This window comes from Schizosaccharomyces japonicus (assembly GCF_000149845.2).
Source record: "Schizosaccharomyces japonicus yFS275 unplaced genomic scaffold supercont5.2, whole genome shotgun sequence".
Classification (NCBI taxonomy): domain Eukaryota; kingdom Fungi; phylum Ascomycota; class Schizosaccharomycetes; order Schizosaccharomycetales; family Schizosaccharomycetaceae; genus Schizosaccharomyces; species Schizosaccharomyces japonicus.
In genome coordinates, this window is record NW_011627861.1 from 1356049 (window position 1) to 1376353 (window position 20305).

Sequence of the window (20305 nt, forward strand, 5' to 3'; positions counted from 1 at the left end):
AACTCACTCTGACTCGTTAAAACACACCACCAAAAAATCCGCACGCACAAAAAATATCAAGCCCGTCGTCACTCGCTTGGTGAGGATTGTAGGTGAACGGTGTGCCGGAGGAAGCGGCAAGATTGTGTGTTTAGAACGTGACGGGGAGGTATTCAGGTATTCTTGGACGAGGTTACCTGAGTTTTCAAGTCTGGGCAATTGTTGGAATTCATCGTACATCATCTACATTCCATTTTTTACGATCATTTTTACGATCAGCGTTTCCAGTGGTTTCATACTCTGTTTTAGTCGGGTTAACTGAAATCCGGTTTCGTTGTGGGTCTATTTTTACGGAACTTCCACTACACTATCGTTGTTCGTTGACTCAATTGCCAAGGACAGTACCCCAGTTCAGGATTGACAATCATGTCACGGACGCGAGTGCTACGGGGATTTTACAGTCCCTTCTCACGACGGAGGCTGACAACAATATCCATTGGAGCCTTGCTGTCTCCACAAACGATTCAAACCCCAAAAACTCTCCAGACTGTTAGCATTCACCCTTCAGTGAATGAGGAATTTGAGAGGATAGTAAACTCATTCGATGCACCCATCGATGTAGCAATTGCGTATGGAAGCGGAGTGTTTTCGCAAAAAGGATACGACAAAAAGGTTCGCTATCATTGACTCGCTGCCCCATTTGCCGACATGCTGACGTTTGAGATAGAAAAAGCCAATGCTTGATTTTATATTCGGTGTAAAGGACCCTTATCAATGGCATTCCGTGAATGTCAAACAAAACCCGAAGCATTACTCATTCCTTAAATACTTTGGTAGTCGCTCAATTAGTTATCTGCAAGAGTCGGTCGGTACCGGTGTTTATTACAATCCATTCGTTCGCATGGGTGGCTCGGTAATCAAATACGGTGTTACGAGTCTGCACAATTTGTATGATGATCTGCTTCATTGGTCGACGCTGTACCTTGCCGGGCGTTTGCACAAACCGGTATGAATACCTCTTGGGAGAAAAAAAGCAATCTGGTCGTTTTACTAACGCTTAGTCGTAGACAAAGATTATTCGGGCGCCTGACGAGTTCTTCGAATTCAATCACAAGAACTTGGAGTCGGCCCTATACGCAGCTCTGCCATTCCTCTCAGAAAAGTTTCAGGAAGCCGAACTCTACAGTACCATAGCTAGTCTCTCTTACTTGGGAGACGTTCGCATGTCAGCAATGGCTGAAAATCCACAAAAGGTAAAAAACATTGTCGCTGCACAATTCCCGCTTTTTCGTAAACTTTACCTACCTCTCATTCACCAAGTTGGTAATATTCGTGCCGATAATGCTGAGCAACTCAATGACCTGGCATGCGCGGATACTAGCAAGCAACTTCAATTTAGACACGACAAAAACGCCAATGCTTGTCTCTCTTCCATTATGAAACTACCCAAACAGTTCCAACGACAGGTACTGAGACAATACAGCAAGTCAGGCGATACCGCCGTAGTCCTCAAAATACTCGCCCAAGAGTCTACCGCCCAAAGAAGAAATCGTTGCAAGCGTGCAGTTCACAAACTGACAGGCTTCAGCATCCTTATGCAAACCATCAAAGGACTCCTTACCGCGGGGTTCGCAAAATCGTTCATCTATGTTTTGGAAAAATTAAAGAAAGGTCCACTCGGCAAGTTGTTGAAAAAGTAGGGGAAGAACTATAGACAATGTCATTTGCTATTATTAAAGGGGTCATATAAACACAGATGTCCATGCTTTCAAAAAAAATCAAAGCTTCGTACTGGCGCTTCGCGGCTTAGAATACGACGTGCTCGAGTTACTGATACCGACCAAGTCATCAGGCATACGTTCCTTTGACGGCAATAGGCCCATCGCCATAGCAAAACGTTTCGACCAAGACATTTTGCGACTGTGAGAATGCATGTGAGCAGACGCGGGTTGGGAAGAGGTTATGGAAACGGAGGATATGGGACGCCCGCCCTTGGCACGACTTCCCTTACCCCGTACTTCCTTTGAATGTGAAAGTGTGGAAGCGGGAAGGCGTTTCGCAGGCGAGTCTGTTTCCATTCCCTTGGGACATACCGGAGAATGGTTGCTGTTGCTGTTGCTGTCCTCCGTAAGCGTCTTTGTCGAGCCTGGCAAACTTTGATCTAAATACACTTGTGAGGTAGGCTCTTGCAAACTGACAACGCTGGCGTCGCGTATGTGGTGATTGCTTGTGCCGTTCATGAGACTCCCTTTCACCGCCATTTGCTCGTTCATGCGAACGTTACGCTGGAGCATTTGTTCGTATTGTTCGCGCAGCTCGTTAATACGGGCCACGAGGCCGTCTTGTTGCGTTTTCAAATCATTGACATCGGTACGCAAGGAGTCGCGTTGGGCTTCGAGAACCACAGTAACCTTCTCCAAGTTGCACTTGCGTGTTTCCAAGCGTGAGACATCTTCGTGTAACGTTTGCACTTGTGTACTTAACCGTGTATGCTCAACAAGAAGTGTCTGTTTCTCATCCTGGAGCTTCTGAATCTGTCCTCGTTGTTCGTCAACAACATGTTGATGCGACATGACCGGTTGCTGCTGTTGTGATTGCTGTTTGCCATGTTCCGGGTAATGTGTGTAAGAAACCCCGTCGGCTTGCTCCGGAGCGGAAACAAGGCTCATATTTGCCATCTGATCTTCAAGCTGTTTCAGCATAAACGTCTGTTTCTCCATGGTATCGGCGGATGAAGCCTCGAACCGCGACAACAGATCCTGGATGCTGCGGACAGCTTCTGTCGTGGCGGCAGGACTTTGCTTCTCAAGATGTGAGGCGAGTTGGCCGATGCGATCCTGCAGTACCTGCAGTGTAGCGTCCAAAGACGCACTTTCGACTGCGAGAGCAGACGAGGTTGTTCCCTCTTGAACACGGAAATACTGCATCGACTCATTGTCGCGTTTCTGTTCGCTTGCTTCTGCCTGAACTACAACAGAGCTTCTCAAGGTGGATTGAACATCTGTTGCAAGCAAACGAAACCGCTCCATCAACTGTGACAGCAGTGTTTCAACATGCGGATTGGGACTCCCTTCGTTGATACTAAGAACAGCGTTTCGGATGTCCGACAACTGCACCGCATTATCGTAACTTCTCGTATAGATTTTCGTCAATTGAGTAGCAATTGCGTTAACTGTCAACGAAAGCGAATTCAAAACATCCAAGGCTTTGGTTTCCGTATCGCCCAGCGGAGAATAACCACGAGTGGGAGACGGACTCAACCGTCTCGACAAGTTAGCGTACGTAGTTGTACGCGGCAATGAATTCCCCTTCTTCTCTGCTGTTGTTGGGGGACTGGGAAGAGGAACGTGGACAGATCGTCTACGTACATCTGCTGATTCCCACCTAGTTTGTGTGAGCTTCATACAATCCGAAATACTATCCGAATGTCGAACAACAAAATAATAGCAGTCTCTTAGTCTTCTGTTTCGCTGTCCAACAGCACAGTGTCGGCTCCAAACTGTCGTCTTTTGCAGCTGGTAACGAAGGGCTGGCTCGTACGACAGTTCAGCTCTTTGCGAAACCTACAGACAGACTATATTTGCATTATACATACCCTTGGGTCACACCGGGCAGAGGCTTCCTCGACATTGCTCTGTAGTATTCAATGGATACAGCGGCTGAAGTAGGAGGCTCCAGGTCAGTCAGGGCGGTGGTAGGTGAGAGGTCATTCGAGGGAGTAGAACGCGTTGCATATTTCATTTAGGCTAAGTAAGCGTTGAGACGAAAGAAATGGAACAACAGGCAACAAGCGAATTGCACAGCAGCAGAGAGTAAAGAGAGCCGGGTCGAGTCGCTCCAGCGATCCTTGCAAAGCACGGGCAGGCCAATTGCACTTGCGACGTCTTAGACGCTTTCTACAGGCTACGGAATTCATTCACTAACAACACAGAAGAAAGAAGAGTATCATAGCTAAAACGGAAAACAGAACGACGTAGGCTAATAAATATTAAAAACGAAGAAGATAAGAGGGGAGCAGTTGAATTGCAGTATCAGGACTTGGTAAGCAAATTCAAAGAGTGTGTCGACGCAATGACTAACCGACATCGGCGTTTTTTTTTCTTTTGATATGATGGTAGAAAGCATACACGGGGCAACAAGACGCGGGACAGTGCATATGCTACTAACAGCTACGCAAGACAAGACAGACTTCGTTATTAAACAATAAAAGGCAGAGTATGAAAACCACCGAAGAATTAAAATCGCACGAACCTGTATTGGCTACAGTGGAAGCAGTAGAAGAAGCATGCAGTCTTTGTCGAGCCAAACTTGTCGATGGCTACTTTTCAAACGAAACCTTTTCGTCCCGCACATCCGCGAGAAAGGCTAAGAATTTAGAGTTCTTGAACTTCTCATCCTCCTGTTGCTCACTTCCGAGCGAAGAGAGAAGCTCAGCTGCTTGGGCAGCAAGCATTTTTGTATATTTGGGAGAAACTTCATCCAGAGTTGCTGCTGAAGACAAACCGTCATGGGGATCCAGGTCATCATCATCGCCATAACACGGATCGAACAGCTCGTCGTCTTCCTGACCCGCACCGTTGAACGAACCGGAGGGAGCATAGTCGCACAAACGCTGGTCAGCCTTCAAAAGCAAACCATCGTCATTGATTTCGCTGTCCTCACAGAGAGCCCGCGCATACTCGGACTCTGCCGGATCAGGCACTCTGTAGGAGGGTGCTGGGGTTGCTGGTTTGTAGATGGTTGAATGAACACTGTAACGAGGAACGTACGCCGGCAACGAAGTGACCGAAGAGGTCAATGGGAGACGGTGAGGAAACTGACAAAGTTGAGGGCGACGGATGGGGGTGAGAGGGCTGTGCTCGGCAACGTTTGCAGGTGCCTCTGTACGCAACTGCTCTCGGTTGAGCACCAGGTCAGAAGCAGCTATGATCGACTTGACTGGTGGCGCTGGCAAGGCATCTGTGTGATGGAAATCAATTGCCCAAGGACTAGCAGGAGACGCCGAGTCCGTCATGCGGGGTGGAGGCACCAGAAGCGACTGGTCTGCAGAGGGAGGTGTAGAAAGTCGGAAGCTGCGGTACTCATGCTCGATCTTTCCCGCGTCTGAGAGAGAAGCAGAGGCTGCAGAGGCAGAAGATGTGCTGTTGGGAGCAATGGAAGGGTATGAGTTCTGGACGGCGACACCCAACGCTCCCAAACGAGCAGTGGAAGCCAACAACTGGTCGTGGGGTTTAACGAAACAAGAAGTCATTTTTCTATAGGTTAAAACCAAACCGGATATACGAATAACGGAAGGAATAAGAGGCAAAAAGAAACAGGAGGGAACAGAACGAGAAAAAAGGACACGGAGAAACAAACGAGGCAGCTATAATTCAAGCGGGAGGAAACGTTCGGACGGAAATACGAGAGAACTGTGACGGGTAGAAGCGGAAGTCAAAACACGCTAAATCGCCGACCAAAGAGAGAATTGGACGACTGCAGACAAGACAGTAATAGCAGTAGTAGTGGTAGTAATAGGACAGATCGGGACAGGACCTAGGGACAAACAATCGAGCGAGTCAACGCAGAAACGCTTCGAATGTCGAAAACTAGTGTACAAGAAGAACCAGAGCAAGAAGCTGCGAGTAAATCCTGACAGAAGGAGCAGAGAAATCCGGAAAAACGTGAAATTTCTGCTGAAATAATGAGAATTTGTTTTTCTACGAAAGAAAAGCTCAATGATCAACTGAAAAAGAGCAACGATCACAGAGTAAAAAAAAAAAAATCTACAGCGATTATCGCTTTTTTCTCAAGGACAAGTAATCCAAACCAAACTTCTTGTAAACAAAACAAGAAGCTGAAATATCTCCAAAGAGACAAAACAGACGACGTGAAGTCGCGAAGAGGAAGCGACTCTTCAGACGGTAGGGGAAAGCTGGATGTGAAGTACAGGGCCACTAGCTTTCGGGGTAGTCGGTCGCTTATATACGAAGGAGTGGGGGCGCGAGCTCAGCCAAGGGCGGGGCCAGCCCATAGGCCACACCCCCACCGATACACAAATCCTGTGATACAATTCTTGATCCGCTGCGGGGCTTTGACAAAGCACGGAAAATTCAAGAGACGACTGAAAAATTGGCGCCTGTATTTTATGTGAATCGCACAATTATTTCAAGCATAAAAGTTAAAAAAGTAGCATAAAAAACCTTTTTTTTGCCTTTAAAATCGCTCTTCTACCATCCTCTGCAAACGCGTCTAGACGCCTCCACGACCGAAAATTACGTCATGAAGACGAATTTGAGTAATTTAAGCTTTTCTTAAAGCCAATCACAAAAGCAAGCGCTGTCGAGAACAACACTGCTGCGGTTTTCAAAGGTCTAACAAAGCCTCAAGTTTTCCCGACTCAGATGCGTTCTACCAAGATCAACAATGACAAGTGCTCATTTTTTTCGGTGAAAAGCATGTAATTCGCCTGTTCTTCTAAGGGATCTGTTGGACACGTTGTGAAAAGGGTAGGTGCAAAAACAAACACGAGCTGCCGGTTAATTTCCTGCTTTACGTAATAACATCCCTGATTCGCGGTCGCCGGATCATTAGCGAGTCGCAGAAAAAATCTTATCGCGCTAAAACCAAATAAACTCATAGAAAGTTTTTCCGAGAGCCGGGAACTCTACGCGGAGTATGGTCCCGTGGTAGATGCTGACTCCATCACGGCATTGTGTGGAAAGATTGGGTCCTTCGCTGCCGGTGGACTCCGGATCATCGATTCTAGTATGCACACACTTTCCTGTACGATAGGCCCGACACCGGTACGGCCCCATACACAGTGCCGAGGGGCAGAGTCTCAAAGAATGGCGTTGTAGTCATCGATGATGCCCTTACGTAGAAGACGTGAGCATGTAACCACCAGGTGTGATGATGCTTGGATGATGCCCCTCAGAGTGCTGGTTTACTGAGGGGTTACAAGGCGCGTTACACACGTAACGCAACCGGTCGTAGTACGATACAGCACACCGTATAAGGCAACACAGTAGTTTTCGTTCAGGTAACATGTACTCGCTACATATTGCAACGAGACTTACGGGAGAAACAATTGAGCTTTTCGTTTTTTTTTCTTTTTCCTTTGCCTCCCCGTCCACAGACTGAATACAATTGTTCATATTTACTTCATCATACCAGTCCACGGCGTCCGCACCGTCGCTCTTACCGACTCTTTGTCACTATAAATTTAATTGTTCCTACTACTCGCCCAGGCTCTCACCACCATAGCCTCAACCTCCAGCACTACTTTGGCTAGGAAACAGCTTTGTGATCTCCTCTGTGCTTCTCATTTCATGCAGAGAAGCTTCACCGTGTTGCTGAAGTTTCTTTAAGCAGAATTAGACGTCATTCTAGCGTTTTAGTATAAAGTGAGTACGACACGTCGTCGGAGGCGTATTTTGTACTCTTACAAGGCATTCCCTCTTTGATACCCTAGTCTTCCTTCCAAGGTGAGTAGAAGAAAAAAAAAAATAAACAAACCGGGTCTTGTTTGACTTTTTCATCAACGGAGCTCTAATTTCTTTGTTTTCTACTTTAACACTGTTTCTCTTCGTTCGTTTTCTGCATTGTACATAAAGCTTTTATCGCGACTTTGAGTTCTCCAGAGCCAAAATGACTGTTGATAGTGATTTCGACTACAACGACTCGGGAGATGACTCTTTTGTCGCTCCTGCACCAAAACGACCCGCTTCTCGTGGTCGCAAGGCAGCTGGAACTGGATCGCGGTCAACATCCAGATCCGTGTCCAGGTCTGGTTCGGGTTCCTCTCATGAACCAACTCCTGAACCTCTAGCTGAGGTCAACAAAAATGTCCCCAGTGCTTCTCAGCAGTACCAAAGAATCTCTCCTCGAGAGCACGTTCTTCGTCGTCCAGATACATACATTGGTAGTGTTGAAAAAACAGAGATGCCAATGTGGGTTTATGACTCAGAGCAAAACAAGATGGTGTATAAAGAAGTGAACATCGTCCCTGGTCTTTACAAGATATTCGATGAAATCATCGTAAACGCGGCCGATAACAAGGTCCGTGATCCCACAATGAACACATTGAAGGTTGAGATCGATCCCGAAGCCAATGTGATCAGTGTTTATAACAACGGTAAAGGTATTCCCGTGGAAATACACGAGAAGGAAGGAATCTACATTCCCGAACTTATTTTCGGACATCTGCTCACGTCCAGTAACTACGACGATAACCAGAAAAAGGTCACTGGTGGTCGTAATGGTTACGGTGCTAAGCTCTGTAACATTTTCTCGCACGAGTTTACCGTTGAAACTGCCGACAAATTGCGAATGAAAAAATACAAACAGACATGGACGGAAAACATGTCCAAAAAGTCGGAGCCTAAGGTTGTCGACATGAAACGTGCTGATGAATATACAAAAATTACATTCAAGCCAGACCTTGCTAAATTCGGCATGACGAAACTTGATGACGATTTGGTCTCCGTCGTTAAGCGTCGTGTCTACGATATGGCGGGTACCATTCCCGACATTAAGGTGTTCTTGAATAACGAGCGCATCAACATCAAAAATTTTAGAAAGTATGTGGAACTGTTTGTTAGTTCCTTGCGGAATCGCACTGACTCAACCAAACCCCCCACCATCCTCTACGATCGGCCAAACGAGAGATGGGAGGTTGCTTACACTCTTTCAGATGGCCAGTTCAAAAATATCTCTTTCGTCAATAGTATCGCAACAACTCGTGGTGGTACCCACGTAAACTATGTTGCAGATGAAATTGTGAAGCGTGTGCAAGCTGAATTCTCTAAAAAAAATAAACATGCGGCACTTAAGCCTTTCCAAATTAAGAATAATCTTTGGCTCTTTATCAATTGTCAAATTGTTAATCCATCATTCGACTCACAAACAAAAGAGACGCTCACTACGAAGCCCTCGGCGTTTGGTTCCAAATGTGACCTTAGTGACACTTTCTTCAAGCAACTTATCAAAAGTGAAATTATAGCTGTTTGTTCGGAATTGGCCAAGGCTAAGGCTGACCAACAAATGAGTAAGACTGATGGCAAGTCTCGTTCACGTATCACCGGACTACCAAAGCTCAGTGATGCGAACAAGGCCGGTACTCGTGAGTCCAAAAAATGTACACTTATTCTCACTGAGGGTGACTCTGCTAAAACGTTGGTCGTGTCTGGTCTCGGTGTCGTTGGTCGAGACTATTACGGCGTATACCCTCTGCGAGGTAAATTGCTTAATGTTCGCGAAGCCTCATATAATCAAATCATCAACAACAAAGAAATCCAGGCTATTAAAAAGATTCTTGGTCTAGCACACAACAAGAAGTACACAAGTACTGATGGTTTGCGTTACGGCCATTTGATGATCATGACAGATCAGGATCACGATGGTTCACATATTAAGGGTTTGATTATCAACTATTTAGAATCCACGTACCCTAGTTTGCTTCACCTTGAGGGTTTCTTGATTGAGTTTATTACCCCTATTGTTCGTTGTAGAAAAGGTAGGGAAATCATTTCTTTCTTCACTCTTCCCGAGTTTGATTACTGGAAGGAAAACAATAACAACGGTCGCGGATGGAGTATTAAATACTACAAGGGTTTGGGTACATCTGATGCTAAAGATATGAAAGAGTACTTCTCTGCCCTTGACCGCCATATCAAACAATTTCATACTATTCAAGATGGTGAAAATGATTTAATTGATATGGCCTTCTCAAAGAAAAAGGCCGACGTTCGTAAGGAATGGTTGCGCACTTACCATCCTGGTCTTTATATTGATCATTCACAACCCGTCATCGAGATCAAGAACTTCATCAACCAAGAACTTATTCTGTTCTCTATGGCCGATAATATTCGGTCTATCCCGTCGGTAGTTGACGGTTTGAAGCCCGGTCAGCGTAAAGTTATTTACGGTATGTTTAAGAAGAACTTGAAAAACGAAGCAAAGGTTGAACAGCTTGCCGGTTATATCAGTGAGCAGACCGCTTATCACCATGGTGAAACTTCTTTACAACAAACCATTATCGGTTTGGCTCATAATTTCGTTGGAAGTAACAACATCAACCTGCTGCTTCCGAAGGGTCAATTCGGTTCGCGTATTGAGGGTGGTAAAGATGCTGCACAACCCCGTTATATTTTTACTATGCCTTCTCGTATGGCCCGTCTACTTTTTGATAAGCGCGACGATCCAATTTTGAATTATCTCAACGATGAAGGCTTGTGGGTTGAACCAGATTACTACGTTCCTATTGTTCCTATGCTGTTAGTGAATGGTGCGGAAGGTATTGGTACTGGTTGGTCAACCTTTATCCCAAACTTTAACCCTTCTGACCTTGTTAAGAATATTCGCCATTTAATTAAAAACGAGCCTCTTGAGCCAATGCATCCTTGGTACCGTGGTTTTAAGGGTACCATTCAGCAAATGACTCCGGATCGTTACAAAGTCAGTGGTATCATTGAACAAGTCAGTGATGACACCGTCGATATCACCGAACTTCCCGTCCGTCTTTGGACTCAAGATATGAAAGAGTATCTTGAGAGCTTAATGGCAGCGGACAAACAAGGCTCCTTTATTAAGGATTATACAGAATATCACACGGAAGAGAACGTCCATTTTCGTGTTAAACTCACAAAAGAGGGTATGGCAACTGCGCTTGCCGAAGGTTTGGAAAACAAATTTAAGGTCGCTCGTACCCTGGCCACCAGTAATATGGTGGCTTTTGATCCTCAAGGTCGTATTCGTAAGTACGATAGTGCTTATGATATTCTCAAGGAGTTCTATGAAGTTCGTTTGCGTTATTACCAAAGACGTAAAGAACATCTTGTTAATGACCTTGAAACCGTTTACACAAAGATTTCAAACCAAGCTCGCTTTATCCACATGATTATTGAGGGCACGCTTGTGGTTGCTAAAAAGAAGCGTAGTGTCTTGGTACAAGAGTTGAGAGAAAAGGGCTTTAAGGCTATTCCCAAACCTAAGAAGGGACGTTTGGCTGAAATTGCTGCGCAAGAAACTGCAGCTAATCGGGATGCTGACGACGATGCCGAAGAGGAAGACGCGAGTCCTGAAGCCGATGACTTTACCTATCTTCTGAACATGCCTGTTTATTCGCTTACCTATGAGCGTTACATGAACTTGTTGAAGAAGAAAGGTGAATGCGAAGAGGAGCTCGACAAATTGATGAAGATTACTCCTAAAGATATTTGGTTGACCGACCTTGAAGGATTTGAAAAGGAATGGGAGAAAGAATTGGACGAGGATGCGAAGACTCGTTTCCAATCCGGTCCCAACAGCAGCAATGCTCCCGCAATTCGTAAAAAGCGTACTACAACCAAACGCGAACCTGCCGTCAAGAAGGAACCCGCTGTGAAAAAGGAAGCTTCATCGAAATCGGATCTAGCTTCCGCCAAGGCAGCGACAAAAACAACAAAACGAAAAACTGCGACAACGCGACAGCGAAAAACAACGGCGAAGCAAGGGCAATTGACTGACTTTGGTATAACCAAAGATAATTCGTCACCGAAGGAGACTCCGGTAAAAAGTGAAGTCGTCGATGATTCGGCGCCGTTTGTGCTAGAAGCAGATTCGCCTGGTTCGAGTGTTGAGGCTTCTGTGAAAAAACGCAGCTCTTCTTCCTCACCGGATGACTTAGATGAAGTTGCATCTACTGCACCAAGAAAGTCTGCTCGAACGACAAGTTCATCCTCTAGTCGTTCCAGCAAAAAGACACCGTTACGTCCGGTGAAGCGTACGGTTTTCTCGTCTGATTCGGAAGATGATGATTTGCTGCTTTCGCAGCCGATTGCATCTGTGAAGCCTAGTTCCAAAGCAAAGCGTACCGCCGCTTCGCGTACGCCGACCGTTCACAGCCCACTGGCAACATCTTCTTCAAGCTCTCCGGCACCTGTTGAGTCATCTACTCCCGAAGCCTCTTCCACCAAGGAAATCAGCGTTGATTCGGACGATGATGACGGATCTCCTGCACCAGTGAGAACTACTCGCCGTCGTGCTGCACGCCGCGCCGTTTACGTGGAGCCATCACTGGACAGCATCAACGAGCAAAGCATCATTTCGGAGGATCCGGAAGATGACAGCTTTATTGTCGACGATGATTACGAGGAAGATGATGAGTAGACAAAAGCCGTGACTTGTTCTCATATTTAGCTATCTCAAGAAGCATATTACGCACATAAGTTTTAATTACTTTCGTTATTCGTTCTCCTCATGAAAATACGTTATGTTTAGGAAAGGACATGGAAATATATGGCAAAAAATGCTTTTCATTATATTTACGAAAAAAAGGAAGATATTTGTTAAGCAAATTTATAACGAAAAAGACCAACTAATAAAAATTGTTCTTTTTCTCTTTTCGTGTTGTTGGCGGAGGGTTGAGGGTAATTTGGTGGTATACCCCTGGTGCGATCGGCCAAAAAAACAGTCACGGTGGTGTTGAATATCGAAATGCTACACTTTAGTGATTTTAACCAGAGCAAAAATGGGAAAACCCGCTGGTCTTAACGCTGCTCGCAAGCTTCGCAACCACCGCCGTGAGGAGCGCTGGGCTGATGCTCACTACAAGAAGCGCCTTCTCGGTACTGCTTACAAGTCTTCTCCCTTCGGTGGTTCCTCTCACGCCAAGGGTATTGTCGTTGAGAAGATTGGTGTCGAGGCCAAGCAACCCAACTCTGCCATTCGTAAGTGTGTCCGTGTTCAATTGATCAAGAACGGCAAGAAGGTGTAAGTAAAAGCGACGGAGATGGACGACTAAGGCTGGTGATGTGTTCGTTACCGGTCGTCCGTTTTCTCATTTCCTCTGTAATTTCTCCTCACTAACCCTGCCAGTACTGCTTTCGTCCCCAATGACGGTTGTTTGAACTTTGTCGACGAGAACGACGAGGTCCTCCTTTCTGGTTTCGGTCGTAAGGGCAAGGCTAAGGGTGATATCCCTGGTGTCCGTTTCAAGGTCGTCAAGGTCGCCGGTGTCGGTTTGTCCGCCCTCTTCCACGAGAAGAAGGAGAAGCCCAGATCGTAGAATGCTGAATGTCTGCTATGCTATAGTCATTTGGGTATAAAAATTGAATTGTTCATTGGACGCATAGATCGGTGGAGGAAGACGCAATGAGTGCTGGAGTTGTGAAGGTGGTCTCGTGTCACGGATATAGCAGGTCTTGGGATTAATGAGCTCTCTACAAAAAGAGTCGTCACTGACTCGGCGACCGTCGACTCGTCGAGTGGGTTCGCCTGCAGAAAGGCGACTATTACTACTACTACGCGAACGACGTCCTTGTCCCAAGTTGACAACTTGGCTCCTCCCCAGCTGTTCGTCAAAACGTATTATTATAGAATCCCAAAGTGTTACACTTCCCTATACTCAATTCCCATATAGCGGTCCTCCGCTAAAAAACATGTTTATATACCCAAAAATACACCTTAGTAAAAAAAAATTGTGTGTAGAAGAAAGGTGAAGGAAGAAAATAGAAACATAAGACTAGAAGAAGCAATTCGCCTACTTTTGTAAGGCAACAATGTTCTTCTCTCTCTCTTTTTGGTAAGGGACAGATCCCTTTTTGCTGTGACGACGGCGGTTTTCCTCGCGACGCTTGAGAGCAGCAAGCTCCTCGCGTTTTGTCTCGGCCGCCTTCTTGACTGTAGTAGGCAAGTGACGGTGACGGGCGATGCGACGAACCTCGGGAACATTCTTGTAGCGTTCGCGAAGTGCATCGAGGTACTTGAGACGATTCTCCTCACGCGTCGACCGCACAGCAGCACGAGAAGAGGCCTTTGCACGCCATAACCGGACGTTGCTATCGTCGGAGGCAGAAATGATGTACTCTGCGTCCATCGAAAAGCGAACTGAGGTAAGACGTTGCATACGTTTTGTGTGATAAACATCACGGCTGTGACCCTCACGCACGTTGTAAATGCGGATGGATTTGTCGTAAGAGCCTGTTACAAACTCTTGACCAGTGGGAGAGAAATCAACACTCGTGACTGCAGACACATGATCTTTGTACACATTTAAGGCGCGTTTCAAGTTCCGCATGTCGTACAAATATGCATTGTGATCTTCACTGGCGGTGACAAAGTCAAAGGCCTCCATGGGGTTCCACGAAATAGAGTTTGTCCGCAGATTAGTTACGAGCTTTGTAAGAGGAGAAGATGTCCGTAAGTCGTATATGACGATGGTACGGTCAATGCCAGCAGAAGCCAGAACGGAGGTTTCAGTGTGATTAAACTTGACGACTGGAATGGTGTCCATTCCCCATTGGAATCGAGTAACAGGGGAATCACGGTTCACATCCCAAACCGAGACATTTGCACCACTCGTCGCAAACATAGACTTGTTCTTGTGTGTGTCGATGTCCAACAGAGCAGAGTCTGCCATATACGAAGACTTGGCAGCAGAGGTTTGCAAATCCCAGAGGTGAGCAGTACGATCTGAAGCACAAGACAACAAGTCTCCCGTAAGAGTGAAAGCAAGTCCACGAATGATACCGTCGTGAGCCTTGACCGACCAGCATTCACTCCTCTCTCCCATATTCCAAAGTTTAAGAACTGAAAACGACGTAGGTTAGCAAACGAAAACGTTCAGGAAAACAAGGGTGTCCCGTCCAGAGTGTATCTCTGCAATGTCTCTTGAGCATCTTCTTCAGAGATTCCTCATCGTCCACACACACAAACATACCACCATCACCACTTCCACTAGCGCAACGATTCAAAACCCGAGTGTCACGAGCCAAGGCGTAAACACCGTCCTGGTGGCCCTGTCCCAGTTGACCAAGAAATGGTGCTGCGAACATTCTGTCCATTTTTGTCGCATTCAGAGCGCGGACATACTCGCGACCTCGCTCAAACGGATGAAGAGAAGGATCCAAGTTGCGCTTCACCGGATCCTGGTCATTGAGACGCGTCAGCGACGTACCACGGGTGATCGTCTTAATTTTCATGCTGGCTTTGGACACGTCGAAATTCTAGCTCTAATTGAGTTTTTGGTGGTGAGTTTAGACACATGGCGGCTTGCAGTGTGCTATAGCGGATTGGGAGGGACAGTGCAGGACAGGGAGCAAAAAGGAAAGACAAGGTAGGCGAGGAAGCAGAGGAAGGTCTGTCCGACCCGTCCGACCCGTCCGACCCGTCTTAGCCTAGTGCGACAAACAGAAACAGTAATGACAATAAAGCTGAAAACACAATTGCATTTAGCAATTACTGCCCATTGACCTCTCCCCGCAACATCCTTGTAAATTACAACATTAATTCTAATGGACCATTCCAATACAAAGCGACAACATTCATTTACATCAGTCCGCTGCCTCAGAAACAGCCCCCAGTCTTCTCGCTAGTGCTGCTGTTTCTGTTCTATCATATCGCTGAAAGCCTGCCGAAACTTCAGTTATCCTAACCAATGTCATTTAACAAACCAAAGGTTCTTTTTTGTTTTTCGTCTTCTTCATCCAGTTTCACCGTAGGCTTACTCTGACTGCTTCCGCACACCAGAAACAATATCGTCCACACGAAGTAGCAGGCAAGCACTTTCAATGGCGGTCTTGATGGATTGCATCTTGATCGCTTGAGGCTCCCAGACACCATACTCTTGCATGTCAACGACCTTGCCAGTTTCACCATCAACACCCACAGTATGCTTGCCCTCAGCGTGACGAGCTCGAAGCTCAGTCAACACTCGGATGGGATTGGCACCACAGTTTTGGACAAGTGTACGGGGAATAACCTCAACAGCCTCTGACACAGCACGGTAAGGCCATTGAGAAATACCCTCAATACCACGAGCATTGGCGGCCAAACGAACGCTGACAGCCATTTCCGTTGCACCACCGCCGGGACTCAACTTGGGATGGAAGAAGACGTTACGGGCAACACCCATGGCATCTTGAAGATTACGCTCAACCTCGTTGATGATGTCCTTGCTAGGACCACGAAGCAAAATAGTACAGGCCTTGGGGTTCTTGCAGCCGGTAAGGAATGTAAAGTACTCGTCACCGATTTTGTCGATGTAGAACAAACCGCAACCGCTACCGACATCCTTATCCTTAAGATCGTCAACACGGTTCACAATGTTGGCACCACAGGCACGAGCGATACGGTTGTTGTCGGACTTGCGCACACGACGCAAGACACTGATGTTGTTTTTGAGTAAGTAGTGTTGAGCAAGGTCAGAAACGCCCTTCTCGGTAATGACGAGGTCAGGCTTGACGGCAGTAATGCAATCGCACATGTGCTTGACTTGCTCCTCCTCAATCTCGAGCACACGGTTCCAGTCAGTCTCTTTCGTAATCTCAATGTTTGTTTGCGATTCACCCTTCTTGTACTCGAGGGGGCAATCAAGCAAAACAATACGGGGATTTTCGATACGACGACGCATCTTGGGGTGTGTGACATCTTTGTTCAGCATCACGCCGTCCAAAACGCAACTGGATTCGATTTCCCCGCCAGGGACCTTTTCGACACGAGCGTAGCGCTTGATATCAATCTCCATTTTTCCATTATCATTAGAGGCGACAGTACGCACAGCTCTGAGAGCAAGATGACACATAAGATCACTCCAACGAGAAACCAACTTCGTTCCAATGGAAGTGCGAATCAAACGGTACATCTCGGCATCGTCGTCAACATTAACAGGCATACTCACTTCATCAATTACAGCAAGAGCATCCTCGAGTGCCTGCTTGAATGCTTGAATGATTACAACAGGATGGATCTTCCGTTCCAGAAGGGGAATAGATGTAGCCAGCATTTCACCGGCCAAAATAATAACAGAAGTAGTACCGTCACCGACCTCCTCGTCTTGTGTACGTGCCAACTCGATCATGCTCTTGGCTGCAGGATGGGCGACCTCAATTTCACGAAGAATTGCGTGTCCGTCGTTCGTCAACAAAACACTGCCAATGGGATCCAACAACATTTTCAGCATTGCTCGAGGACCGAGACAGGTACGGATTACCTATGTTCACCAAGTTAGTTCCTACTTCTTCATAACATCTCTGCTGTGACTCTGCAACTTACGTCTGCAACGGCCTTGGCAGCCTGAATGTTGGACATTTGCGCCCTGTAACCAACCTGACGGTTGTTTTTTGTATCTCCGTGTGTTAGCAGCAACTTCTACTGTATTTACATGTACGTACTCATAACAAATACCGGATTCTGCATCTTTGCTTCAGTGTGCTGCTCCTGGTACGTACGCTGTAAGCAGAAAACCCAAGCTGTCTGGTGTAGTAAGTATGGAAGCGTAGAGGCAGGACACTCGGTAAACGTGTCGCGTGTAAGCTTGTTCGGTTAATTAAGCGACACAGTTGGAAAAAAAAGTACTGAAATGCAAGACGAATACAGAATTTCAGAGGACGATCGTTTGTGGAAGGGGTCCTGAATACCAAAATATGCAGTAGACTCTTTTGTACGACGTAAAACGCGTGACTCGAGTGCACAGAGTGATTTACTTCTCGGTTACAGCCGATGCGTCAGACTTCTGCAGTAATTCCAGTGTTTTGACAAGATTTGTTTGAATCAAATGAAGCTTTTGAAGCTTATTGATTGCTGCTCTTGCTTCTTCATGTTTTGGACCGCTTTTGGAGACTTGGAGAACGCACTCAACAAGTTGACCAATCTCATTTTGCAAAGACGATAGGGAGGTGGCCATCTTGGGTGTATGTGTGATCATTCGTGTGACAGTATGGTTTAAAGAGCTTAGGGACGCGTCCATTTGTGAGTTTAGTTGTGCTAGTAGAATCTGCGATTGCTCAAACATCTTCAATGCGCTGTCTTTCGTCTCAAGCAGCTCGTTCAGCTTCTGAATAGGCGTCTCATAATTCTCTGACATAAATTCTTGCAACCAATCCTTGTTCGTGTTCATATTTATGTATCGTTACGACGTGTACAGCGCGGGAGAGGGAAGAACACGAACGCCGAATTAAGGTTCATTAAACGTTGATTTAAGCTTATCTAAGGTTAAGATGAGTATTCAGCGAGATCATTTAGAGTTATCTTGATAAACCTTAATAATTGCTACACCAAAGTTCTGAGAGGTTTAGCAGCTGCCATCAACCTGCAATGGAACACGATTCTCCAGTTGTGGACGGGAATAATGACCGTGTAAAACGCCTTCGCGTCGATGAGGAGAGTGGTTCTTCAAGTGCGGTTACATCTCCGGCTTCGGAAGTCACAAGCGCGTCCGAAATCTCAAAGAGTGTTGTGGATGAGAACGCGTTCTTGACGGAAAAAGATGTGGGAATTGAAGCATACATACATCCAGAGACGCCAGCTATCGATGGAATTATCAAAGCTCGGTTCACGGACTTTTCTGTGTTTGAAATTGCACCAGATGGAACGGTTATTCATTTGACTGACATGGCTCCTTGCGATCCTGCGGTAGAAGAGGATAAGAAATCTAGCGTTCCAACGACGAAAACTCAGGAAACACACTCTGAGTCGTCACAAACAGAAAAAAATGCCAATGTGAAAGATACCGTTCAAGACGTGCCCCTTTCGGCCTTCCCCGGTGTCGTTTTGGCCATTCTTGGCGAAGAACCAACGGTCACATTTCTTAAACAGCTGAAGTCGTTGTCCACTGGCGAGACAAAGGACGCGGTTGTTTTGCCGGTGCCAGAAGGAAAAGCTTTAGACAAGGAACAGCGTACGCTGATTCATCAATTTATTCGACAACATTTTGGTACTCTTGAGTCCACTGTCGACAAAGAGGGAGTTTTTCGAGTGAAACCTGTCTTCAGAAAGCGTAATAGCCGTCAGAATCGAGACCCCCGAATGAGCTGGAAGGCTCTTGGGGGCGAGTACTGTCATTTCCACCTGTACAAAGAGAATCGTGATACCATGGATTGTCTCGGACGGATTGCCCGGCTTTTGAAGATTCCCACTCGACAACTGCTTATTGCAGGCACAAAAGATAGACGTGGTATTACTTGTCAAAGGGTCGCAATCCGACGCATTCGTTCCACACGTCTTGTACAACTGAACCAGGGTGCTATTGCTAATCCTACGTACGGTTTTCGACTTGGAAACTTTAGCTACAAACAACGAGGTTTGGCTCTTGGTGATTTGCAGGGAAATGAGTTCCATCTTATTTTGCGGAATGTTCAAACACCTGAAGATCAAATTAATGAGTCGTTGACAAAGGTGAAAGCGGATGGTTTTATCAATTACTTTGGCTTGCAACGTTTTGGAACAAGCTCTGTTGGAACTCATGAGGTTGGTATTGAGTTGTTGCGATCGAATTGGAAGGCCGCCATTGAACTAATTTTGTCACAACGACCTGAACACTCTGGCTCAGCGAAGGAAGCCATGGAAATTTGGCATTCAAAACATGACCCTGCCGCGGCACTCGCGAAACTTCCACGTCGGTTTGTTGCTGAAAGCAGTATCCTGGAAACCTTCTCGCGTGAAGGCAATACAACAAACTATTTGGGAGCCTTTCAACGTATTCCACGACACTTGCGAAGCATTTACGCTCACGCATACCAATCATATGTTTGGAATCGTGTAGTGTCTTGGAGAATCCAACAGTACGGTTTACAAGTACGAGAGGGAGATCTTGTTCTTGTCTCACAAAGTGAAGTGGGCTCTTCCTCGAAGCTTGTTGATCCTGAAGCTAAGGATTTGGTGGAAGACGTTATTGTATCGGATAAACCGGTTGCCAAAATTGTTACGAAAGAAGATTTGGAAAAATACACTATCTACGATGTGGTCTTGCCTTTGCCTGGTCGTTCCGTCATCTATCCGAAGAATGAAACATTTGACACTTACAAACGTATTATGGCAGAGCATGAACTGGACCCTGAAAACATGGCTCGAAAAGATCGAGAGCTCTCGCTGCCCGGTGATTATCGTCGACTTGTGGTCAAAGCTAACAAGCTTGAATGGTCAATTTTGAAATATGATGATGCTGAGCAACAGCTTCTTCCTACAGACCGTGACATTTTGGAGGGAAACACTATCCCCGACTCAAAAACTAAGACGCTTACTGCTCTTGCCCTCAACTTCCAGCTGCCTTCGTCCAGTTATGCAACAATGGTGCTTCGTGAAGCTACCAAAATGGCTACTTCGAGCGGTGATCAAAGACAAAAAATGAACAACTCGACACAAAAATAACTGCTGCATTAAAGCCGATTATACCGGTGCGGAAGAATATCGCCAAAAAAAAAGACATTATCTTTTAGACTTTGTTGTATGCATACATGTACGATAGACAATAAAACAAAAGAAGGATATCGGTTTCGGGACAATTTTTAACCTGTCGAAAACGGTTGCAGTAAATGCTAGGAGAGGTGATAGATAACTCAGTACAGGATAACTAAAATGTTCATTGTAA

General features: G+C 46.1%; 9 protein-coding genes across 9 annotated transcripts; 4 read left to right on the forward strand and 5 right to left on the reverse strand.

Moving 5' to 3' along the window:
* The first annotated feature begins 33 nt into the window (after positions 1-33).
* Positions 34-4742, forward strand: SJAG_03563 (matrix protein import protein). The gene is made up of 3 exons (XM_002174665.2): positions 34-651; positions 707-985; positions 1047-4742. Exons 1-3 carry the CDS (start codon positions 406-408, stop codon positions 1677-1679), a joined length of 1158 nt encoding a protein of 385 aa, XP_002174701.1. The 5' UTR covers positions 34-405; the 3' UTR covers positions 1680-4742.
* On the reverse strand, positions 298-3795 carry SJAG_03564 (Blt1). Its single transcript, XM_002174666.2, has 2 exons — positions 3575-3795; positions 298-3363 (listed from the first exon to the last, which is right to left on the reverse strand). Exons 1-2 carry the CDS (start codon positions 3718-3720, stop codon positions 1758-1760), a joined length of 1752 nt encoding a protein of 583 aa, XP_002174702.1. The 5' UTR covers positions 3721-3795; the 3' UTR covers positions 298-1757.
* Positions 3895-5956, reverse strand: SJAG_03565 (hypothetical protein). The gene has a single exon (XM_002174667.2). It carries the CDS (start codon positions 5228-5230, stop codon positions 4298-4300), a length of 933 nt encoding a protein of 310 aa, XP_002174703.1. The 5' UTR covers positions 5231-5956; the 3' UTR covers positions 3895-4297.
* A 1179-nt stretch (positions 5957-7135) lies between these two features.
* On the forward strand, positions 7136-12344 carry SJAG_03567 (DNA topoisomerase II). The gene has a single exon (XM_002174668.2). It carries the CDS (start codon positions 7609-7611, stop codon positions 12106-12108), a length of 4500 nt encoding a protein of 1499 aa, XP_002174704.1. The 5' UTR covers positions 7136-7608; the 3' UTR covers positions 12109-12344.
* Positions 12345-12465: 121 nt separating this feature from the next.
* SJAG_03568 (40S ribosomal protein S23) lies at positions 12466-13130 on the forward strand. The gene is made up of 2 exons (XM_002174669.2): positions 12466-12711; positions 12817-13130. Exons 1-2 carry the CDS (start codon positions 12470-12472, stop codon positions 13004-13006), a joined length of 432 nt encoding a protein of 143 aa, XP_002174705.1. The 5' UTR covers positions 12466-12469; the 3' UTR covers positions 13007-13130.
* A 190-nt stretch (positions 13131-13320) lies between these two features.
* SJAG_03569 (U3 snoRNP-associated protein Sof1) lies at positions 13321-15029 on the reverse strand. The gene is made up of 2 exons (XM_002174670.2): positions 14660-15029; positions 13321-14529 (listed from the first exon to the last, which is right to left on the reverse strand). Exons 1-2 carry the CDS (start codon positions 14919-14921, stop codon positions 13481-13483), a joined length of 1311 nt encoding a protein of 436 aa, XP_002174706.1. The 5' UTR covers positions 14922-15029; the 3' UTR covers positions 13321-13480.
* A 162-nt stretch (positions 15030-15191) lies between these two features.
* Positions 15192-17239, reverse strand: SJAG_03570 (chaperonin-containing T-complex gamma subunit Cct3). The gene is made up of 3 exons (XM_002174671.2): positions 17112-17239; positions 16993-17066; positions 15192-16930 (listed from the first exon to the last, which is right to left on the reverse strand). Exons 1-3 carry the CDS (start codon positions 17134-17136, stop codon positions 15443-15445), a joined length of 1587 nt encoding a protein of 528 aa, XP_002174707.1. The 5' UTR covers positions 17137-17239; the 3' UTR covers positions 15192-15442.
* SJAG_03571 (hypothetical protein) lies at positions 17173-17867 on the reverse strand. Its single transcript, XM_002174672.2, has one exon. It carries the CDS (start codon positions 17834-17836, stop codon positions 17420-17422), a length of 417 nt encoding a protein of 138 aa, XP_002174708.2. The 5' UTR covers positions 17837-17867; the 3' UTR covers positions 17173-17419.
* Positions 17868-18008: 141 nt separating this feature from the next.
* On the forward strand, positions 18009-20299 carry SJAG_03572 (pseudouridine synthase). Its single transcript, XM_002174673.2, has one exon. It carries the CDS (start codon positions 18034-18036, stop codon positions 20083-20085), a length of 2052 nt encoding a protein of 683 aa, XP_002174709.1. The 5' UTR covers positions 18009-18033; the 3' UTR covers positions 20086-20299.
* Positions 20300-20305: the final 6 nt, after the last annotated feature.